Raw genomic sequence first — 15,726 nt, 5'->3', positions numbered from 1 at the left:
TTCTGTCTAACTTTTTGTTAGACAGCACTTTTTTGCAAGATAATCCATCTCACCTCACGTGTGTGGCATATCAAGATGCTGATTAAACAGTGTGATTATTGCACAGGTGTGCCTTAGACTGCCCACAATAAAAGGCCACTCTAAAATATGAGGGGCCGTTAGGGACATTATTCAGAATTACCTCTTACATACACTACTGAAATGCTCTCACATAAACAACTGAAATCTTTTTCTTTTATACACACTACTGAAACACTCTTATAAACACTACTGAAATGCTCTCACATAAACAACTGAAATCTTTTTCTCTAACACACCCAACTGAAACACTCTTATAAACACTACTGAAATGCTCTTACATATACTACTGAAACACTCTTATAAACACTACTGAAACACTCTTATAAACACTACTGAAATGCTCTTACATATACTACTGAAACACTCTTATAAACACTACTGAAACACTCTTACATACACTACTGAAACACTCTTATAAACACTACTGAAATACTCTTACATACACTACTGAAACACTCTTATAAACACTACTGAAATACTCTTACATACACTACTGAAACACTCTTATAAACACTACTGAAATACTCTTACATACACTACTGAAACACTCTTATAAACACTACTGAAACACTCTTATAAACACTACTGAAACACTCTTATAAACACTACTGAAACATTCTTACATACACTACTGAAACACTCTTATAAACACTACTGAAATGTTTTTGTCTCACACACACACAAACATACCTGGAATTATTTTTCACTAGTATGTATAAACGGATTTCACCCGTGTGTGTGTGTGCTTTTTACACGTGTGTGTAAGGGACAACAATTTCAGTAGTATGTGCACACAAATATAATAATTGGAATATTCAATAAATTTCACATAGAAACATTGTGAATATTATTTTCAACAGTGTGTTGAAAACAACCTTTTTTGGCTCAGAAAGGTTCCTTATGTCTCATTATTCATATCCTTTCAATACTTGTCGGTGTGTAATTCCAGACATAGATGTAAACATTAATGAGACAACAATGAACATTTTTCAACAAGTGAACCCACTTGAAAATGATGGCAACTATAGAATAGACATTTTCACTTCAATTCTGCACTTTATTCAGTGGACAACATGGGAATTATAAGGTTTGTTAAAATGTTTTCTTCACTTGTGCAGTGTGTTCTGGGAATTAACATTTTGTTTAAACATTTTGTAAAAAATAAATAAATAAGGAACCTGTTATACAGACCTGTATGAAGTTGCCCACTTTATTATTGCAAATATCAGAATAACACCACAATACGTTTGTGCTGTGAACATTTATGTTTCTACGGTTGATGTTTTTAAGTTATTTTATGTTCTGACTAGTAATGTCATCCAGCCCCCACCACCACACACACTTTGTCAAAATCTCCCCAAACTTGTCCCAAACGTTTGTGATACACAATTTTTTTGTCTTATGATTATTGTATTTAGGTTAGGGGCTAGGTGTAAATATTAACACATTAACTTAAACTATAATTTTAGACAAACAATATCTATTGTCTGACTGCAAGTAGCATTGAAAAGTATATAAATAATAAGGCATAGGGAACCTTTTTTGAGAAAAAAAAAAAATAGAAATTTAATATGTTTATGAGAAATGTATTGAATATTCCAGTTAATATATTTGTGTGCAGAGAAGTTCCATGAATCCAGAGGTTGTTTATTCCATCCTTGTTGAAATGGTCATGCAGCTGTGTGGTGACTCTGAAATAAGAATGTAACAATCAGATCACATGAAAACAGCTAAGACAATATAAGTCATACAGGGAAATGCATTTGTAGACAATATGATTTGCCTGAGCGGCTAGGGGACACCAAAAAATGGATTAGAAAAGACAGATTGAAAATAATAATACAAATTTATTTTTTTTTCCAGCGGGCCGGATGTTGGACTTTGGAGAGCCGTAACCGGCCCGTGGGCCGTAGTTTGGGGACCCCTTATCTAGTCGATAAGCGCTAAATAAATGCAATCCATTATCATTAGTATATGATTAGCTACTGACGTAACACGACGTGACTCACATTTCGACATGTTACCATTGTAGCTCACTACAATGCCATGTTGTCTTACATTTCGTGTGATTCAACAATCATTTAGAAATAAATAATGTCTAATTACCTTTTCCTCCTTTTGCCCCGATGTCCATGAACTGAAACGTTGCATGTGTGCGGTGGAAACTCGCAATGGAACGAGTGCTCCAGGCTGCTTGGCTGTCGGGAGGAGAAAGGCCGCTGTGTGGCCGCTCAGGTGCCGGGTCCTGCGGGGGAGACCCATGGCGGCAGCGCGACCCTTGTTGCATTGAAAGTGTTCTTATATTCTCTGCTGAAGCCCTCAAATTATGAAGTGGAGCTCCCCAGTCGGTTAAGCTACTTGTCGGCAGACATTTTGTCCACAACTTGGCTTTAAAAAAAAAAAAAAAAAACTTGTCTGATAAGGGGCTGGGATTATACCGGAACCGGAATGCAACATCGCTCACACACACTAGTAAGATGCTCTTACACATAGTGGTAAAATGCTCATATACACAATGGTAAGATGCGCTCATACACATAACTGAAATCTTTGCACACATACTACTGAAATTGTTGTCCCTTACACACACGTGTAAAAAGCACACACACACACGGGTGAAATCCGTTTATACATACTAGTGAAAAATAATTCCAGGTATGTGTGTGTGTGTGTGCGTGAGACAAAAACATTTCAGTAGTGTTTATAAGAGTGTTCCAGTAGTGTATGTAAGAATGTTTCAGTAGTGTTTATAAGAGTGTTTCAGTAGTGTTTATAAAAGTGTTTCAGCAGTGTTTATAAGAGTGTTTCAGTAGTGTATGTAAGAGTATTTCAGTAGTGTTTATAAGAGTGTTTCAGTAGTGTTTATAAGAGTGTTTCAGTAGTGTATGTAAGAGTATTTCAGTAGTGTTTATAAGAGTGTTTCAGTAGTGTGTGTAAGAGTATTTCAGTAGTGTTTATAAGAGTGTTTCAGTAGTGTATGTAAGAGTATTTCAGTAGTGTTTATAAGAGTGTTTCAGTAGTGTTTATAAGAGTGTTTCAGTAGTATATGTAAGAGCATTTCAGTAGTGTTTATAAGAGTGTTTCAGTAGTGTTTATAAGAGTGTTTCAGTAATGTTTAAAGGAGTGTTTCAGTAGTATATGTAAGAGCATTTCAGTAGTGTTTATAAGAGTGTTTCAGTAGGGTGTGTGAGAGAAAAAGATTTCAGTTGTTTATGTGAGAGCATTTCAGTAGTGTATGTAAGAGCATTTCAGTAGTGTTTAAAAGAGTGTTTCAGTAGTGTGTATAAAAGAAAAAGATTTCAGTTGTTTATGTGAGAGCATTTCAGTCGTGTATGTAAGAGGTAATTCTGAATAATGTCCCTAACGGCCCCTCGTAATAAAATGTGCAGTTTTATCACACAGCACAATGCCACAGATGTCGCAAGTTGGAGGGAGTGTGCAGTCGGCATGCTGACTGCACATTGCCCCGGCAGGAGCCTGTTAGAAGCCCGCTGTTCACTAAACACTGCATGAATGTAGTGGCGGAGTGCATCAAATCTGGCCGAAGAATTGGCCCAAAATTATCCATCCATCCATCCATTTTTCTACCACTTGTCCCTTCTCGGGATCGCAAGGGTTCTAGAGCCTATCCTAGCTGCACTCGGGCGGAAGGCGGGGTACACCCTGGACAAGTCGCCACCTCATCTCAGGGCCAACACAGATAGACAGACAACATTCACACTCACATTCAATTTTATTGTTGCCAATCAACCTATGGTGCATGTCTTTTGAGGTGGGAGGATGCCGGAATACTCGAAATGGTGCTGCCTCACCAAAATTTTACTTTGAAGAAATAAAAGTGTTTTTTATTGTAAGTTTATGAGCTGGAATATGTTAAAAAATATATTTAGACTGCTGGTTAGCGCCTTGCATGGCAGCTCCCGCCATCAGTGTGTGAATGTGTGTCTGAATGGGTGAATGTGGAAATACTGTCAAAGCGCTTTGAGTACCTTGAAGGTAGAAAAGCGCTATACAAGTATAACCCATTTATCATTTATCATTTATTTTTGGTTTATTTTGTTAGAAAAACAACGTCAGAACAATTGCAATTGCATGCTTCTGGGCACAGATGCACACATCCTAAGTACCCAACATGGTGCCTGTTGTTGAGTTGTCCATAGTCGTTATACACAGCTCTGATAGGTTCCCCTCTACACCTCCACCAGTGGTCAACCAACATATAGCACAGTAAACAAGCAAAACATCCCAGACCAAACAAACCACACCCAACGAATACAGTGCATATAAAGCCCAGTGAGATACATTGTGATCGTCTATGTATTTGTAGTTGTTTCCCATTCCTTTTTCACTCCTGTTGTGCTTATTACATACCTCTTCACCCCAGGCTGCATTCTTAAATTACAGCAAATATGCCTGAGTAGGTTGATGACTTGAGGCGTTTAATTAGATTTTTTTTCCCCTTTTTTGCTTCTTTCCAATGACTTCAAACCCCTCAAAGGCGGGCTGAAAATGAATTAATATTGATTTCACCGAGTCATTTTAATGCCGCAGGCAATGTGGAAGCACTTGGTGTACGATGGCGATGGCACGCGAATGTCTGTACGCCCGTACAATCCTAAAAAGTAAACTATAGAACAATTTGTGCAAGGAACTCAAACAATGTAGAGTACTAGTATTATATATTGGCCTTTCTAAGAAGCAGTACCGGTATACACTAGGGCTGAGCGATATGGACGACAAAGTATATCTTGATATATTTTTACTTAAACTCGATATTCGATATATATCTCGATATATTTTCCTGTGAAAGTATACATATACATTTATTCATTTTTGAGAGAGATTCACTGAAATTGAAGTGAATGACAACTGTACTGTAAACAGTCAGTGGCACTTTTATTAACCCAGTTAGTCAAGATGGGTATTAACAGCACAGAAAATAAACTGTTTAAGTAGCACAGAATTATATAACATAAATAAAATAGAAAAACAGTCTTTCTACGTAAAATAAATAACATAGCTGTGCAAATAATACAAAATGTATCAAACTCAGATAAAAAACATATTTGCAGGCAGGCACTTTTTAATTCCCAGTCGACGATGTATTGGACTGTCACACACGTACGGTTCTGGTCAGCGCCAAGTTAGTGACATGACTTAATTGTGCGGCTATGATATTCCTCACTTCGGCATACATTTTTGGCAGCATTTCTCGTGCAAAATAGACCCGGCTTGGCAACTGGAGAACAGTTTTGATTTGGGCTTACATGGTAAACAACTCAAATTAATGTTTTATTCAGATGCATACATTTGTCCAAATGTGGCCAAGTAAACGCATTGTGGGTTTCCTGGATGTCGTCTACATCGCTAAAAGAAAAATCTAAAGAAGAGAATCCCTCTGCCATTTTCCACTAGTTTTTTTAATCTATAAATTGCCCGCTTGAATATTTTCTCTTCTCTTCTCCGACTCTGTCATCGTCATTTGGGATGTCCGTTGTGATTTCCCTTCCTGGTTCCATGACCCGCCCTATCTTGCCTCTGATTGGCCTGTCCCTAATGTTTTGCCCTAATCTTAACCAATCGTGACTCATCATAGTAAATAACCAACCCAATCATGGATGTTCTCATACATGCAAGCACGTCTTGGAAGGAGGAAGGGAAGGGGTTTAGTAGCCCATGGAGTGTTGAGAGGGAGTGGGAAGCGGGGGAGAATCAAGGAACACAACAAATAAGCTGTGTTTGGTCCTCTTAACGTGAAATAAATTATACCGATATCACAATATTTTCTTAAGTCATATCTTGTTTAAAAATATATCGATATATCTTACAAACTTGATATATCGCCCAGCCCTACTATAAACATATGGTGTTTACAGTGTCTGATACTATTTATTCTGAATTCATGCAGTTATTAAGTTATTTTGTAGTCCACATCCTGCCTTTATTTATATTATGCATTATACCAGGGCTGTCCAAACTTTTACACTAAGAGCTTTATTCTAAAAATGCAAAGGATGCGGTTTCATATTTCTGTTAGCGCAAAAACTAGTGCTGTCTAACGATTAATTGTTTTACAGTAATCAGATTAGTCACACTTTTGAATTCTGATTAATCATAGCAAAATATTTGCTTGCATGTTTTAAACTAATTTTAAAAAAGCCCTAAATGTTTTGATGCAATGCACTTTTATTGTCGGATTGTCATACACAAATTTTTTAAAATGTTTTAGAATGTAAAGGAAAACAATGTAATTTGTATTAACTATTTCTTGTTAAGTATGAGTGCTCTTTTTTATTCTTGTTCAAATTGTATTTTTAGTGATGCATGGCCGATATAAAATGAGCTGTGGGCCACAAATAGGACCCCTGATCGCACTTTGAAGACCCCTGCATTGTGCAATATTTCTGTCAGGTTTTTTTAAATACTTTTGCAGTTGTCTATTTTTTCTGCAATACACTATTCAATCATTATTTTGGATTTTTACAAAATATTAATATACTAATATTAATGTAGATATATTTTACACATATTATATGTATGAATTTTCTAATCAAATTATTAATTATTTATTTAGTTAACAAACAGTAAGTGATTGCAGTGGACTAAAAGCTCTGCTTCTTCCTATTATTTTTTGGTTGAGTTGTGCAAGTATAAACTTGGAATTTTTCTTAACTTGTCAACCATGTTGGAAAAAAAAACAAAGTCATGACCATTATTAACCTCCAACACAAGCTGACATGTTGGGTAGAACCATACCACGAAGAGCTGCTATGTGATGAAAACAAAAGGAAAAAAAAGGAGTAGATTCACCTTTAAACCCTTGTAAAAGATTGCCACGGGCTCACTACTCGGAGATACAAATCTTGTGGATTGCTAAAAATAGTTGACGTGAGGGGAAACAGAGGAAGCCAATAGATCTGCTATCATGTCATTTTAATAGCCCTCCCCAAGTACCTTCCTGCCGCCCGCCAACCTTTGACATCCATACATCTGTCTTCTGTCTGGCGCCCACCAATCACGACTCCCCACACGCTTCTGATCAATGACATTGTTGTTTTTAACTTAACACTTTCACTAGAGGATAAGAGGCAAGATAAAGGATGGTCAAAAATTTTCGGACTCACCTCTTAATTAATCAGGCAAGATGTCTTCTTATTGGGAAGGTCCCTTTCCTATTCGTACGTGTACAAAGCATGGATGAGTTTGGTAGTAAACACCTTTGAAATAAGCTGGAATATAAATTGTAACCTGTTCTTCTTTAATATTTTTTTTTAGAGTCAAGACGTGTATTCGTCCTACGAGGATGTTCCGCCAGAAAACTTTGCAGAGGTTTTGCTGAGGACTGGCAAACTGGCCGAGGCCAAAACTGAAGGAAGAACCCTGTTTCCTGCTACAGAAGGTAAGTAAGCAGAGACCCGGCATAGCTTGGGTTCCAATTTAATGTTAAGGATCCCTATTCAAAAAATAGAAGAATCAAGCATTCAAGGAACTTTATTCAAGGAACACGAAACACATTAGATTGCATAACATTTAGTACCCAAGGTCCCAGATTTAGCCTAATGAACAATGTTCCCCCTAAATGTTTATGTGTTTGAGCAAATCACAAACTCCATGAGCATTCCTCATGTGATTAAGCCCATTTAAAATGAAAATATATATATTTTTTTCATTAGCTGAGTACAAGTACTATATTTCCGTGTGGGGATCTTGCTTTCGGAATAATGTGTAACCCTTTCAAAGATCAAATTTAGTTCACCTTAAATCACAGGTTCTTAACCTTTTTGACCTCTGCGCCCAACTTTTCCACTGCAGAAGTGCCTGTGGTCCATTCAAATATTAACACTGAATTAGTAATCTTACTCTTAATTGAATGGTATTCAATAATTGTATCTAACCTACTTACAGTTTACAACCTTGTCAAATGATACAAAACTATTATTAATTGAAGTCTTAAGTCAGGCTGATTAGAAAAATACCCAAATATACTGCATAAGAAGGGACTCATAAATAACTGACAAAAAATAATTTAGATACAATTATGTTGTGTTAAAATGAATAAACTAAATTAATAATAGGGTTAACTGTCAATGAAATTAAAGTGCAAATGAAAATACAGCTTCACCACTTCTCTTTAGGCCTGATTTATTAAAGGTTTGCGTGTACTAAAACACATGCAAACTTGATAGCACACACAAAGATGATCTACTAAACGTGTGCAAAGCAGATTGCGTCTGTTAAGTGAGCCGAATAAAGCGTGCAATCCATTTTCTGTCTGTCTTCACTAATATGCAGAATATAGGCTGATCATCAAAACACGCACAAAACTGAAGGAGAAGATGAAAATATACCAAACAGGACGCGGTTTGTGATTTATCAACACTGTTTTGGGAGCAATATTTAGTGTTTTGTTTTGGACGTGTGAAAAGTACGTGCTATCTGATACAGTTACTCATGCACACGGCTGTGAGAAAAGAGGAGCTTGTGCTGCAAAGACAGACAATTGACAGATAATCCTCCGTCCTACGTGTGTGTCAACATTTTGGACTAACAGAAATAAAAAATATTAGACATATCGTTTATTCAGCAATTTTCTTTTATAATTTTATAGATGCTGGATGACTTAAGGGGCTGATTAAGATAAATTCAATTGATTTGTTTTTATTAAAAAGTCTTTTTTTTATTTATTTAGGAAATATATTACTATAATACTGTATATCTCCTACATGAAAATACGTCTTTCATTATGCATTGTTTGAGTCGCTGGTGATCCAATCCATAGCCTCGCACCCAGAAATAAGTGTCAGGGTGCATATGTTTCTGTGGTCTTGATTGTGATTCAGAAAAAGCGTTACAGGTTATAGATGTTTGCTGCTGGTTCAACACATCTGCACACAGGTAGGAGGATGATAACATGATTGTGAAGAGAATGAGCAAGTGTCTCTGTGGTAATAGCTCCACATGCACGCAACATTGTGCACCACTTTTCAATTGCACACACAATGTTGGTAGTTCACATGCAACACGCCCACTAAAAGTACACACTATTTTGTTTGCACACGCTGTTTAGCGCTTGTTATTTGGATCTTAGGCCCTATTTAAAGACCTACTGAAACCCACTACTACCGACCACGCAGTCTGATAGTTTATATATCAATGATGAAATCTTAACATTGCAACACATGCCAATACGGCCGGGTTAGATTACTAAAGTGCAATTTTAAATTTTGCGCGAAATATCCTGCTGAAAACGTCTCGGTATGATGACGCCTACGCGTGACGTCACGGATTGTAAAGGACATTTTGAGACAGCATTGTGGCCAGCTATTAAGTCGTCTGTTTTCATCGCAAAATTCCACAGTATTCTGGACATCTGTGTTGGTGAATCTTTTGCAATTTGAGAAGAAAGCTTTGATTGATTGATTGATTGATTGAGACTTTTATTAGTAGGTTGCACAGTGAAGTACATATTCCGTACAATTGACCACTAAATGGTAAGACCCGAATAGGTTTTTCAACTTGTTTAAGTCGGTGTCCACTTAAATTGATTCATGATACAGAAATATACTATCAGATATATACTATCATCATAATACAGTCATCACACAAGATAATCACATTGAATTATTTACATTATTTACAATCAGGGGTGTGAAGGGGGGGGGGGTAGGATATGGACAGCAAGTAGTGGACAGAGAGAGACAGAGAGAGAGAGAGAGAGAGAGAGATAGAGAGAGATCAGAAGGCGTAAGAAAAAGTATCTGCATTTGATTGTTTACATTTGATTATTAGCAATCCGGGGAGGGTGTTAGTTTAGGGTGGTAGCTGCCTGGAGGTGAACTTTTATTGCGGTTTTGAAGGAGGATAGAGATGCCCTTTCTTTTATATCTGTTGGGAGTGCATTCCACATTGATGTGGCATAGAAAGAGAATGAGTTAAGACCTTTGTTAGTTCGGAATCTGGGTTTAACGTGGTTAGTGGAGCTCCCCCTGGTGTTGTGGTTATGGCGGTCATTTACGTTAAGGAAGTAGTTTGACATGTACTTCGGTAGGTGGCTGTAGGTGGCTGTAGGTGGGAAGCGATGTATTTCGGCCGGCTGCAGCAACACAAACACAGCCGAAGTTTCATTGTTTGCATTCCCGAAAGATGACAGTCAAGCTTTACCATTGGCCTGTGGAGAACTGGGACGACAGAGACTCTTACCAGGAGGACTTTGAGTTGGATACGCAGACGCGGTACCGTGAGTACGCAGCAGCGGCTTCCAAACATTTGATCGCTTGCCCGTACGTGCGTGCCGCCATGTGCATGTCACGTACGTAACTTTGGGTACGACGGGAAATATATGTGCTGTATGAACTTTGGGGAGGTGAACGGTACTTTGGGCTGTGGGATTGAGTGTGTTGTGCAGGTGTTTGAGGTGTATTGGCGGGTTATATGGACGGGAGGGGGAGGTGTTTGTTATGCGGGATTAATTTGTGGCATATTAAATATAAGCCTGGTTGTGTTGTGGCTAATAGAGTATATATACACTACCGTTCAAAAGTTTGGGGTCGCATTGAAATGTCCTTATTTTTGAAGGAAAAGCACTGTACTTTTCAATGAAGATAACTTTAAACTAGTCTTAACTTTAAAGAAATACACTCTATACATTGCTAATGTGGTAAATGACTATTCTAGCTGCAAATGTCTGGTTTTTGGTGCAATATCTACATAAGTGTATAGAGGCCCATTTCCAGCAACTATCACTCCAGTGTTCTAATGGTACAATGTGTTTGCTCATTGGCTCAGAAGGCTAATTGATGATTAGAAAACCCTTGTGCAATCATGTTCACACATCTGAAAACAGTTTAGCTCGTTACAGAAGCTACAAAACTGTCCTTCCTTTGAGCAGATTGAGTTTGTGGAGCATCACATTTGTGGGGTCAATTAAACGCTCAAAATGGCCAGAAAAAGAGAACTTTCATCTGAAACTCGACAGTCTATTCTTGTTCTTAGAAATGAAGGCTATTCCACAAAATTGTTTGGGTGACCCCAAACTTTTGAACGGTAGTGTATGTCTTGTGATTAATTACTGTTTTAGTCATTCACAGCTGAATATCAGGTCCCACCCGCCTCTCACAGCATCTTCCCTATCTGAATCGCTTCCACTGCCCTCTAGTCCTTCACTCTCACTTTCCTCATCCACAAATCTTTCATCCTCGCTCAAATTAATGGGGAATTCGTCGCTTTCTCGGTCCGAATCGCTCTCGCTGCTGGTGGCCATGATTGTAAACAATGTGCAGATGTGAGGAGCTCCACAACCGGTGACGTCACGCGCATATCGTCTGCTACTTCCGGTACAGGCAAGGCTTTTTATCAGCGACCAAAAGTTGCAAATTTTATCGTCGATGTTCTCTACTAAATCCTTTCAGCAAAAATATGGCAATATCGCGAAATGATCAAGTATGACACATAGAATGGACCTGCTATTCCCGTTTAAATAAGAAAATCGCATTTCAGTAGGCCTTTAGGCCCTATGTCTTTAGCTCCAGACTTTTTCCGTGTGTTTTAAAATTGTCATTACTGCCACAAGTGGTGAAAACGTGTATTACAACTAAATACCCCAAATGGGCCACAACCAAGGAATATGTTTTGGTGGCCCTCCTGGGCTACACGCTGCCTTAAAACATTCACATTCACAAAACTAATTTACTTTAACAGCCAATGATTAGGAATAAAAAAATTAATTCCACTTTACCTTGTCGGTTAGTGTTATTGGTGTGTAGTGGAGAAAGGAGGAGGGGAAGGTGGGGGCAGTTGAGCCGTGACTCTTTGGGCACCACACGATTCGATTCGATTTGATTCCAGGGGTTGGGGGGTAACGATTTAATTCAGAATCGATTCTCGATTCAAAACGATTCTTAATTCAAAATCAACACTTTTTATTAACATTGGGTGCCAGTTCTATGATTAACTGAATTCCTCCATAAAAAAAAAAATACTTAAAAGAAAACTGGATTTGTTTAATAACATTTTACCCACACATTTACTAAAGTCAAATACAAATAAGGCAACAATAGAATAGAAAGTACTTTTTTGATCCCTGGGGGAAATTCAGCACCACAGTACGCTCACAATAGACAATAAATACTATACAGCATTATTCACATGTGAATAATATCAATACATTATACATATATTCTACATTTAAGTGCAGTCAAGAAGGAACAAGAGAAGTATCCAACATTTCTCTTTTCTAAAGTAAATCTCTACAGCAGATATGGGCATTTACATGAACATTATGATTTGCCATAGTGGCTGGACAGGAGAGATTTATTTATTAATTGTTTTAAATAAAAAAAATTAAAACGATTTTTGAGTTGTCCCCGAAAGGGACAAGCGGTAGAAAATGGATGGATGGATGGATGAATTAAGAATAGTTACCTACTCAGTGGCCTAGTGGTTAGAGCAGGGGTGGGCAATTAATTTTTACCGGGGGCCGCATGAGCAACCCGAGCACTGCTGGAGGGCCACACTGACAATATTTCAATTAAATTTTGCTCAAATTATTTTTGATATACCGTAAGATAGATAATAATAATAATAATATTTTCATTTAACCTAACTTATCTTTATACAAAAGCAGATGGCTTTTGATGGTTTTATTTTTAACACTTTCTTACACAACACTTCCTGATGTATATTACAATACAAAAATTTCAATTTCTGTCACTTTATCCTGCATCCTCTTTGTTGTAAAACCTTTATTTAACCAGATAAGAAAACGTTGTGAACGTAGCACGCCTGTAAGGTGATTGGCGAAGAAGGAGGAAGCGTTGCTGTTGCGGAAATGAGGAGTGAGGATTGGTTTTCCTTTTGGAAAGAACGAGATAAGTTGAGCTGTGTTAGTATAGCATGCTCAATAAAAGTTTAAAAAGTGCATCAGACTTGGTGTGCACTTCTTCTGGACGCTACAATTGATGTCAGAAGTGGGATGAAATGCCTCCCAGTTCGCCTTGCCATCAAACCTGGGAGTCTTCATTGAGGGCGGAATTCCCCCCGTGGCAAGCAGCGTGGCTGCACCTGTAAACGCTCTCTCTCTCTCTCTCTCTCTCTCTCTCTCTCTCTCTCTCTCTCTCTTTGCGGCGAGCTCCTCACGTGGCACGTACCTCCCGATGACGTAGCACACAAACAGTGCAGTATGCGCAAAGTTTTACTTCTGCCACCAATTGTAGCGTCCAGAAGAAGTGCACATCAAGTCTGACGCTCTTTTTAAACTTTTATTGAGCAAGCTATACTAACACAGCTCAACATATCTCGTTCCTTCCACACGCACGTCTCCTCACTCCTCATTTACGCAACTCAAGAAGACAACATCTACTTCAGCAGGTCGTTACACTATATTCTTTAAACACAGCAACGTGTGTACCACAAATAAGCACACAGCTTTACCTTTACTTGTCTTGTTGAAAACACGCCATTCGTCATCAACTTTTCTCTTTTTAGTCGCTGTGCGCCTTCCCTCACAGGACATACGCACATATAACACTTTTCAAAATAAAAGCAGCACAGTTGTATTGCACGCACGACAAAGATGTTTTTTTAAATTTATTTTGTAATTTGAGATTGCAGCTGCGCGCACGAGCATACGTCCACACGGAAGTAATACAAATAACGCTTTTCAAAACAAAAGCAGCACCGTTGTATTGCACACTCGAAATAGATGCTTTTTAAAATTTATTTTGTAATTTATAATTGGCCTCACGCGGGCCGGACAGGGACGTACAAAGGGCCGGATGCGGCCCGCGGGCCGCACAATGCCCAGGTCTGGGTTAGAGTGTCCGCCCTGAGATCGGTAGGTTGTGAGTTCAAACCCCGGCCGAGTCATACCAAAGACTATAAAAATGGGACCCATTACCTCCCTGCTTGGCACTCAGCATCAAGGGTTGGAATTGGGGGTTAAATCACCAAAAATTGGGCGCGGCACCACTGCTGCCCACTGCTCCCCTCACCTCCCAGGGGGTGATCAAGGGGATGGGTCAAATGCAGAGGACAAATTTCACCACACCTAGTGTGTGTGACAATCATTGGTACTTTAACTTTAACTTTAACTTTAAATAAGAATTTCAATTCATTCGAAAATCTTTTTTTTTTGACACTCCTAGTGGTCAGTGCAATGCTGTGTGTACTTCCTGAATGTTTCAAACCACACGTTGTTTGTTTATTGCTTTCTTTGGACTAATTTTGAGCTAGCAAAACTAGAAAAATGCAGTAAAAAGGCTAAAAACACAAAAAAAGCACACAAAGTAACAGTTAGCTCAGTAGCTAACGACAGCACTGCTTCACTGATTGAATGAGCAGCGGAGATCGATCAGCCCGTCACCAATGGATATGATGTGAGACACACAATGGGTGGCTGAAACGTTCGTACACTGAGACAAGGTTCGTTCAACAAAGCATATTTTCATTTGGTCTGTGTTTCGTCAATCAAAATGTTTGTACAATGTGGTGGTTTGTAAATAAATGTTCCACTGTATTTTCAGCTGTTAAGTCACGCTTTGTCTTAAAAGGCAGTGTCCGTCATTTTTTTCTGCTATCAGTTGTGTGCAATCTGACAAGACTCAGCTAGCAGATGTGGCCTTCCTCATGAATCATGAGATTTAAAAACCAAATGGTTGAGAGTCATATTTTTCTCATTGCGACTAACAGCAGCTTCTGCAATCAGCAGTGTACATTCTGTGAAGAATGAGGCAGTTGATGAAACAACTTTCTTCTCAATTACTCTGACAAAAATTACCAAGTTTTTGTTCGCTAGTTAGTAGGGTCCTTCCTGGTTCCTGACGAATGTAATCCAAATGGTAGAAATATGACATTAATTCCTCTATGCACATGCTTACCCGGATTTGCACCAAATATAATTGGCTTAGAACAAACTGCAATCTAAACAATTAACCTTACTGTATCTTTTGCAGAGGTTATCTTTGCGCCAGCATGTCTGCCACTCTAATAAGTTAAAGTTAAACGCCTTAAGCTGTTGACTGTTCCTAAAGTAATAATTCAAAATTGCACAATTGCTTAGAAAAGAAGTATACTTGAAGAACAGCATGGACTTAAGAAGGGATGCTGCACGTGATACAAATGACAAATGCACAGACATACCGGCTGAACTGTCGACTACAGTCGACGGCTTCATATTTATGAACCCACGTGTCGCATCCCAATGCAGCGCTAAATAATGATGCGTCACCTCGGTGATATGGGATAGCATCAAAACAACAAGGCCACACAATGTGATGGATGACACCCGCGGGCCAGAATCAGTGACGCCACTGCTGATAAAAAAACCCCAAGTGAAAACACGCCTCCATGTTTTAATGTTAATACTCTCAAACACACACACACACACACACACACACACACACACACACACACACACACACACACACACACACACACACACACACACACACACACACACACACACACACACACACACACACACACACACACACACACACACACACACACACACACACACACTTCATAAATAAATCCATTGACAAATACATATTAAAGTCAACTTCCTCTCTGTGGCCCTGGGTCGGTGGCGCTAAAAAGTCAACCTCGATGGCGTCACGCCTGATAAAACCCAGCAATTAATCACACCTG

General features: G+C 38.6%; 1 protein-coding gene across 2 annotated transcripts in view; it reads left to right on the top strand.

Annotated features, from left to right (window-relative positions):
* Positions 1-15,726, top strand: part of nbas (NBAS subunit of NRZ tethering complex) — a 377,112-nt gene that overhangs the window by 189,934 nt on the left and 171,452 nt on the right. For both annotated transcript variants that reach the window (XM_062044717.1, XM_062044716.1), the window contains exon 39: positions 7,357-7,480. In XM_062044717.1, the coding sequence (XP_061900701.1) occupies positions 7,357-7,480 (124 nt within the window). The remainder of the gene's footprint in view (positions 1-7,356; positions 7,481-15,726) is intronic.

Source organism: Entelurus aequoreus, linkage group LG04, assembly GCF_033978785.1.
Source record: "Entelurus aequoreus isolate RoL-2023_Sb linkage group LG04, RoL_Eaeq_v1.1, whole genome shotgun sequence".
Classification (NCBI taxonomy): Eukaryota; Metazoa; Chordata; class Actinopteri; order Syngnathiformes; family Syngnathidae; genus Entelurus; species Entelurus aequoreus.
Note: the sequence above shows the minus strand (reverse complement) of the source record. Positions and strands in the feature narration are given on the sequence as shown.